The sequence below is a fragment of the Planococcus citri genome, chromosome 2 (genome assembly GCF_950023065.1).
Source record: "Planococcus citri chromosome 2, ihPlaCitr1.1, whole genome shotgun sequence".
In the NCBI taxonomy this organism is placed as follows: domain Eukaryota; kingdom Metazoa; phylum Arthropoda; class Insecta; order Hemiptera; family Pseudococcidae; genus Planococcus; species Planococcus citri.
The window spans coordinates 79,048,960-79,057,575 of NC_088678.1; the positions used below are offsets into that span (position 1 = coordinate 79,048,960).

Sequence of the window (8,616 nt, forward strand, 5' to 3'; positions counted from 1 at the left end):
CGATTCGTAATCATGTTTAAATCACATTAGCATCCACAATGCGTACAAAATTAGTGACAGATGACCGACACTGAGTGTTCGAAAAGTTACCAGATAAGTCGCTCAAAATGAAAGAACACAATAAAATAATTAAAATAAATAAATCAACGAAAAAAGAAAAGAGTAAAGTAACTGAAAATGTACGTAACAAACCATACAAGAATAACAATCAACAAATTAAACGATAGCTGTAGCGTTACTCGTAATGAAACATTTCTTTAATCAATATCGTAGGTATTCAACTCAAGGTGCTCATTCTTCCGGGATAATGACTGGATAAAAAGCAGCAGTGAACTCCAGCGGAGGTCCCGGAGGTAGCATGTGAACGAAATCTTGCACTAAATCGTTGTGATTTTCAAACAATCTGGTTACCTTGACAAACACATCGACTTCAAGGGATCCTCTACCCGAGCTGGTATTTTCATTGAAAGATGCTCCGACATCTCTCTGATACGTGTGCAATATTTCCAAGAAATTTTGATATTTATCGGGTTCGTTTCTGAATCGATATTTCACCTTGTTGACGAAATTGATGGCGTAATTGAAGGTGGGCAATATGACTGGCTGATTTGGAGAAACGGATGAAGATGAGCTCGATGTTGGAGTATCGACTGAAACCGATGCTTGAGCTAGATTACCATGAACTGATCGTACGACATCGATTTTATATCCAGGAGGTAAGAAAGCGTTGAAACCCTGGATTAACTCGGGGTTATCTTTGAATAAATGCATTACTCTGTTGATGACTCCGGGTGTATCGATTTTCTGCGATTTGAATTCCGTCATGATGTTGAGGAAATCGTTGTATACTTGAGGTTGCCTGATGTATTTGTATTTTATCTCGTCTAAGAACATCAGGGCGGTTTCCACCTTTAGGACGTACCTTCGACGAGTTTCGGGTGACAAAGGGGATAGCGTCAATGCAGGCATTTCAGTGAGGAAGTTGAACCGAGGTTATGTTGATTTAGTTAAATGTTTCGCCAGAGGTTCCAGTAGAGTCGAGTTTCAAGTTTTACCACTTGTACGTTTACGTTTAAAAGTATCGAGAAAGTTAAACGATGGCCGAATTATTAAACAAACTAAACCCGAACTAGAGCATTTCGTTGAGAAAATTTTCCTCTACAAACTTGGAAATATTCCACTACTCTCGAAGGTTTCCATTGATTTTTTTTATGATAAGGAAGGAGTCAACCAACAACAACAACAACCGCAACGAAAATAAAAACAAAAGGTTTCATTTTCTCTGTGAAGCAAGTCTACGTGACGTAAGCAAAACAAACTTTCAAGCTTTTTAAATTTTTTTTGGTTGTTATTGTTGTTGCAGTAAATTGCAATAAATTGCAATTTTTGAGTATTGTTGTGATGCACTCTGTTTTTATTCTCTTCCAGTTTGAACTTTGAAGTTCATTCATTGTACTACAATTCTAAGCTTTTAGTGTTGTAATTTGTAATTTAATTACATCATACATCGGGTTAGAAACTGATAACGAACTAACGAAGTTGAGAGCTTCCAATTTCTATTCTTTAATCAGAACAAGAATAAAGAAATGACCTCAAAAATATTAAATCTTCATCGTCCCTTGCTAGCTGCAGCTAGAAACAACACGTCTCGTGAACAAACTGTACTTCATGTGAAATGTTTGAAAGAAGATACACCGAATGCTGTGGAAATACTGACAGACATCAGTAATTCAAAATTAGGTAGGTATATCGAATTTCATCATCTTTCTCTTGATGAAATATTACTGACCACTGACGTGTTGATTTTTTAAAATAAATTTGTAGCAGAAGCTGATATTGAACGTGAACGTGATGTAAGGTTACGTGAAATGCCAGAGCAGACGAATTTACAAGAAGTTGTCTTCGATTACCAAGCTGGAGCCGGTTGCGTTGATCATAACTATCTAATTAATCCAGTTCGACAAGCCGATATGGATCGTCCGCTCATTCGTTCTGTTCAACGTATAGCTTGTCGATATACCGATGATGATTGTATCTTCACGATTATGTACATTATTTTCAGTATTTTCCAATTGTCTTTTACGTTGTATAGATTCGATTTCGAGTACGATAATCGGGGCCTGGAATCGTACACGAGGAATTGGAGCGTTCAATGCATCAGCTGTGGCTCGTACTGGACAATATAGATTTTATTCGAACGTTAATAATGATGAAAGTAGTGTCAAAAATGTAAGTTTTATTCCACTTTTATTCTGTGTTCTCTTTCTTTTCTCGTTTATTATGAATTTTTGTTGTGTTTTTATTAGATAACCGTTGAGTATGCCAAAAATAAGAAGCAAGACCCTTCCGAGCAACGTGACAAGGTGAAATAATTTTAATATTTTTATGCGATAACCGATAAGTTGCGCTTGGAACATTATTATGGTGTCGTTACCTTAATAATTGCATGATAGAACTAAATTTGTTGTGTTTTAACTCTTTCTGATTGGAATCAATTTTTTAACGATCGATAGTTCTGTATATTCTATGATTTTATGCTTATTATTTTCTGACGATTTCTTGTTGTTTGATGCTTCCAGTTTGAAACAGAATTGGAAGCAGTGAAAAATGAATTCCCAGGAAAAGGAAATGCCGCTTACCAGCTTGGTATTGCAAAAGCAACTGATGTCTTCAAACAAGAAATTACGAGTCTGCGAATAGAGCTTGTAAGTACTAGGACAAAGTACGCTTCTGTAACGTAGATTCTATTTTTTTTTTCATTGGAAAAAAAGTTGTGCGAATATTTTACGTGTTTTTTGAAAAAAAAAAAACCTAAAGAATCAGTTTGTGAAGTGTTTTTTTAATCTAACTTAATTATTTTTTCGTTCGAACTGTCTTCTATGAAGATGAATCAAGTGATGATACTGATGATGTCATAATGATTTGTTCTAGGATCGTGCAAAGCTACTCCGATACCGACTTCTCGCGCTAGCAGAAATGGATAGTCAGGAGAAAGATTGTGAGTTAGAACTCGAGTTGGACTGGGAAAAGATCAACGTTCTGGAAACTGAATTCGCCAAGTCCTTTGAAATCAGAAAACAGCGTTGGATCCATATTGCTACGAAAGATAAATTCGCCGGAGATATGTTCAAGGAGTTGTCTAATAAAGGATACTCAATCGATGCGATAGCAGTGGCTATGGCTCACGCTTACGATTTATTGTCCGAGTCTGTGAAAGCTTCAGCTAACATGATAGATGGCTTGAAATCCTATAAAAATTATCGTTTAACGCAATCAATTGATGCGAATGATGTTATATCGGCTTTGTTGAATGGCAGTAATATTGATTTTAAAGTAGGCACATTAAAATAATTTGGTGTGAAATTTTGTAAAAAAATAAGACGAGTTTTTTTAAATACTACTTACTAAGAAAAAATTAAATTTCTTTTTTGATTTTCATTTTAGGAAGCATTTCTCCTTTCTGTCCTTTCGATAGAAAATCCAGGTTTTTTTCTTTGTAGATGTTGTTTGAAGTGTTGTTCTTGTTATGCAAAAATACATCACCAGTTCACCACTCATCAGCCAAATTTTAGATGCTAATTTTATTTTTAGTACGATGATTCGATTGGATTGGACGATTGAATGTGATTTCAAGCTGTTCCCGTGCCTGTAGCAATTTTTAGAAGTATAGTATAGAATCTTCAACTTCAAAATATGGCTGGAGACTCCAAAATTACTTGAAAGTTGAAATGAAATCACCTTGAATGTTGAATTGAATTGAATCAAACCAGCATGAACTTGAATTAAAAATTGAGTAAGAAATGAATAATTTCAGCTTTTCAACTTCATGGGGTGAAATTTTTGTAGGAATTTCAATTCTTAAATTGCTCAAAAAAACAAAGTCGAAGTCTAAATCAAAAAATATAATGAAATTTATATTTTATATTTTATATTTTAAAATTTAAGGAAAAAAAAATAAAATCAAAAATTAGCAAGTCTACGTGACGTCAGCAAAATCAATTTACATTACTCATGATAAGAAAGTACACACTTTCGCCCCTTCTATGCGGGGCGAAAAGCCCTCTTTTCATCCCGGCACTTTCGACCCGCGTCAACTAAACACGTACAGAAGTTTTCCACCCGCGTTAACCAAACACAAGCCGAAACCTATCGAAAAGATAACAAACGCGAGTAGGCTTACATGAGTAACACATTGTTATGAGATTATTGAGATTTTTCTGGGTTTTGCGTTAATCAAGCATTGAATTATTTTGTTGTTTGTGAAGTCAAAAGTGTGTGGTTATGGTCAGTTCTTTCGTCATGTGCATGTGCTGTGTTTGTTCGAATTTTGTTTGAATAACGATTTATTTATCTTACATATTTCATTACCCATGTAATTAAAATTAATAACTTGCACAATATTATACTCTGCATTCTGCAGAGACTCAAGACTCAACTGAATACCATGGTCCCCACATACTAGCAGCGACGAATGCGTATACTTTCTTATAATTCGTAATGTAAAATATCTTACATTATAAGGTGTGAGAGTGAACTTTTTAACGACGAGTAAATTTTGCTTCACTCGCCTTCGGCTCGATCAGCAAACTTTTGCTACCTCACTCGCTTCGCTCGTTCGGTAGCAGTTACTTCCCTCACCTTCGGTTCGTTCAGTAAACTCGTCCACTTCACTCGCCTTCGGCTCGCTCAGTGAACAATACTCGTCGTTAAAACGTCCACTTTCGCCCCTTATGGTGTAATATACTATTCCATTTCCATGCTGCAGCATTACGCAAATACCAAAAGCCAACAAAAAATTTCGACTTCGGTTTTTTGCTTTTTTTTTTCGTTCTGTGAGCCGAAAATGTCCAATTTCTCGGTATTTTTTCGCGATTTATAATTTAAATAAGTGAATTTTACTGCGAAAAAGTAGATCAGACATCTTCACTTCAGAATGGTTGTGCGAAAATACGAAGATGAGCTCAAGTATTTGGAGAAAATCTCCCCTTACTGTTGGAAAATCAAGAAGGGATTTCAACCAAACATGAACGTAAGTCGATTTCATTTCATAGATTTTTTCGTTGAATTCCTTCTCATCTTGTGTAATAATTATTTTTTACAGGTTGAAGGAGTATTTTACGTTAATAAAAATCTGGAAAGATTGATGTTAGATGAATTACGCAACTCCTGCAGGCCTGGAATGGTCGGTGGTTTTTTGCCGGGTGTTAAGCAAATAGCTAATGTAGCTGCTCTTCCGGGTATAGTTGGTCGATCTGTTGGTTTGCCCGATGTACATTCGGGTTACGGTTTTGCCATCGGTTAGTAAACTGAATCAATTATCTATATTTTATCTACGAATTGTAGAATGATCGTGTAACAATGGGATATATTCGCAGGTAATATGGCAGCTTTCGATATGAGCGATCCTAAAGCAGTAGTATCTCCAGGCGGCGTAGGATTCGATATTAATTGCGGAGTTAGATTACTACGTACTAATTTATTCGCCGAAGATGTCCTCCCAATTAAAGTAAATGAACCAAGTTCGATACAGATTGAGGAGTAAATTTCATCAGCTTCGAGTTAACATTTCGCTGAATTTTCAGGAACAACTAGCGCAAAGTTTATTCGACCATATTCCCGTCGGTGTCGGTTCCAAAGGTATCATCCCAATGAACGCCAGAGACTTGGAAGAAGCTTTAGAAATGGGTATGGATTGGTCTCTTCGAGAAGGATACATCTGGGCTGAAGATAAAGAACATTGCGAAGAATACGGCCGAATGTTGAACGCGGATCCGTCCAAAGTCAGTATGCGTGCCAAGAAACGAGGCTTACCCCAATTGGGTACGTTAGGAGCCGGAAATCACTATGCCGAAATTCAAGTAGTCGAAGAAATTTACGATAAAAACGCAGCTAGTAAAATGGGTATCGAAGAAACCGGTCAAATATGTGTGATGATCCATTCGGGTAGCAGAGGTTTCGGGCATCAAGTAGCTACAGGTATGAAACTCCTTCTCAATTGGTTTGAATGATGAGATATTAACTTCGTACGATGTTTCAGACGCTTTGGTTGAAATGGAGAAGGCTATGAAACGTGATCAGATCGAAGTAAACGATAGACAATTGGCTTGCGCTCATATTAACTCTACCGAAGGTCAAAATTATCTCAAAGCCATGTCTGCCGCTGCGAATTTTGCATGGGTTAATCGAAGTTCAATGACATTTTTATGCAGACAGGTAATAATAATTATCGATACTTACATTCGCGTTGATTGTAATGATTGATGTACATATTTATAATCGATATTTTGCGCAGGCTTTTGCAAAACAATTCAAAATGACGCCCGATGATCTAGATATGCATGTAATTTACGACGTATCTCATAATATAGCCAAAGTGGAAGAACATATTGTCGATGGAAGACCAAAAACTTTACTAGTTCATCGCAAAGTAAGATCTGGCGAAATATCTTTGCAAAATTTATGTTCCCGAATGATCATCTATGTGTTTTTTCCCACAGGGTTCGACCCGAGCGTTTCCTCCTAATCACCCCTTAATTCCTGTAGATTATCAATTAACGGGGCAACCAGTATTAATAGGCGGTACTATGGGTACATGTTCCTACGTTCTAACTGGAACTGAAGCCGGAATGAAAGATACTTTCGGCTCTACGTGCCACGGAGCGGTACGTATCTCTGAACTATTCCCTTATTTGGTCGTATCGTATTCTAATTCCGATCCATTTACAGGGTAGAGCGTTATCACGAGCTAAATCGAGACGTAATTTGGATTACACAGATGTATTACGAAAATTAGAAGAGATGGGTATCTCGATACGTGTAGCTTCGCCTAAATTAGTCATGGAAGAAGCTCCCGAATCTTATAAAAACGTCACCGATGTCGTAAACACATGCCACGAAGCGGGCATTAGTAAAAAAACCTTCAAGCTTAAACCCATCGCCGTAATCAAGGGATAATTTTTTCTCCTCTTGTGATCTATATTTATTATCGAGATTTTTTTTTTACTTACCTGTAAATATATTTATTTTTTTATCGAATACCTGATTCTAGAATATTCTCGGGTTATATTCCCATAGTATTCGTACGTTTCTCTCGTACATATTGGCCCAGTTCGAAGTGAACAAGAGGAGGTTCTTTTGCCATTCGATACGATTCAAATTGAGACGTGATCCGTTACGCCGTTAATCGTGAAAATACGAGCAGAGGTCATTACCAATGAAAACAATTGGAAAAAAACCGCCAAGAAAACGAACAGTCACACTGGACCGTAACTGTTTTTAATGTTGTTTGTTGTAATAGCAAAAAATTCAAGTTTTTTTGCTCGATTCGATTTCGACGAGCTAGCGCCGCCGCGATATGATGTGCTATTTATTGTGCTAGTGTTCGACTGTACTGTTGGGTGTCGGTGTTTGTTATTCGGAGTGGTTTTTTAATATTATGTAGGTGTTGAGGATGAAATTAATTCTTTGGAGTTTGGAGATTTTTATTATCGTTTCTGTTGTGGTGTCAGAAATCGCTACTCCTGTTTGGCAGCAGTATTATCCGGGTAATCATGCGTAAGTTTTTTTTTTTTTTTTTTTTACTGAATTTCAAATATTTTCAGACGTAAATTGGTCAAAATAATATGGTATTTTTTCGTTACTTAGTTTTAGTAATGAATTTCTGAAAAAATATCCCTTCGAAAAATTAGCTTTAAAAATGAAAATTGATAATTTCTTTCAGTTGGGCGTCAATATCAGAACTTCAAAATCGTTTTCGTCGAGTACGAATGGGACAAGGTCGATATCGCATGATGCCTACCGGAAACGCAGAAGTAACCTGCGAATTTCCAGACAGCATGTTAATGATATCAGTAAGTCGAACAAATTCACGCATTATTGTTTTTAATTTGCATATTACATTATTATTTATTCATTTTTTTTTCATCACCTTGACTAATTAAATTAAAAATAATGCATACGAATTTGTATCTGTTCTAGAATATTATTTGGGAACGTGCGGATATGGGTACTCGAGATTTGAGCTCTCTGTATCGTAGGCATGGTATAAGTCATCAGTACGATATTCATACTCGACCCCATGGCAGCACTTTGCATTTATTCGATGTTAATCCCCTGGATAGGGGGTTGTATAGGTGCCTAGCTACAGCTTTGGATCCGGGAACCAATCAAGTAGTTACTATGTTTCAGGATACCGAGTTTTATCCCGATTTTCGAGGTTTTCATCAAATATAAGAAATAAGTGATTTAATTTAACGTATTTTTAGCGAATAAAATTGTATTTTCTAAAAAAAATACCGTATAAAGCATTTAGAATAATATTATAACTTTGAAAGGTGCACCATACATGATAAAACTTGGATATAATTTAGTGTAAAAATATACGATTATTGTTCATTTTCATATTTATGATTTATTTGAGGTTTGAGACGCGTTTTTTCTCATTTTGAATGATTTTCAATTTTCTCGAAACGTAGTGGTATTCGTAGGATTGAAATTTCAATATTTTTTATTGTTCTGTTTGATTCGAACGAATTTTTTCATCTAATATTCATTTTACTAATTATTTTCTGTCTTATCAGGTTTGTTCAAGCATTTTTTCAGAGTTGATTTAAAAAA

General features: G+C 35.9%; 4 protein-coding genes across 5 annotated transcripts; 3 read left to right on the forward strand and 1 right to left on the reverse strand.

Annotated features, from left to right (window-relative positions):
* Window positions 1-291: 291 nt before the first annotated feature.
* Window positions 292-969, reverse strand: LOC135834198 (uncharacterized). Its single transcript, XM_065348037.1, has one exon. The coding sequence runs from the start codon at window positions 967-969 to the stop codon at window positions 292-294; it is 678 nt and encodes a 225-aa protein (XP_065204109.1).
* Window positions 970-1,371: 402 nt separating this feature from the next.
* LOC135837870 (uncharacterized) lies at window positions 1,372-3,438 on the forward strand. Of its 2 annotated transcripts, none has more exons than XM_065353293.1 (6): window positions 1,372-1,740; window positions 1,825-2,001; window positions 2,093-2,229; window positions 2,307-2,363; window positions 2,580-2,705; window positions 2,932-3,438. In XM_065353293.1, exons 1-6 carry the CDS (start codon window positions 1,587-1,589, stop codon window positions 3,349-3,351), a joined length of 1,071 nt encoding a protein of 356 aa, XP_065209365.1. In that variant the 5' UTR covers window positions 1,372-1,586; the 3' UTR covers window positions 3,352-3,438. The 2 variants fall into 2 exon arrangements, with proteins under 2 accessions (XP_065209365.1, XP_065209366.1); XM_065353294.1 differs by having other exon boundaries at window positions 1,828-2,001.
* A 551-nt stretch (window positions 3,439-3,989) lies between these two features.
* Window positions 3,990-7,035, forward strand: LOC135837865 (RNA-splicing ligase RtcB homolog). The gene is made up of 8 exons (XM_065353286.1): window positions 3,990-5,029; window positions 5,102-5,297; window positions 5,376-5,506; window positions 5,583-5,976; window positions 6,038-6,213; window positions 6,293-6,427; window positions 6,498-6,662; window positions 6,727-7,035. The coding sequence occupies exons 1-8, from the start codon at window positions 4,934-4,936 to the stop codon at window positions 6,952-6,954; spliced, it is 1,521 nt and encodes a 506-aa protein (XP_065209358.1). The 5' UTR covers window positions 3,990-4,933; the 3' UTR covers window positions 6,955-7,035.
* A 145-nt stretch (window positions 7,036-7,180) lies between these two features.
* Window positions 7,181-8,398, forward strand: LOC135837871 (uncharacterized). The gene is made up of 3 exons (XM_065353295.1): window positions 7,181-7,554; window positions 7,721-7,850; window positions 7,978-8,398. Exons 1-3 carry the CDS (start codon window positions 7,451-7,453, stop codon window positions 8,230-8,232), a joined length of 489 nt encoding a protein of 162 aa, XP_065209367.1. The 5' UTR covers window positions 7,181-7,450; the 3' UTR covers window positions 8,233-8,398.
* Window positions 8,399-8,616: the final 218 nt, after the last annotated feature.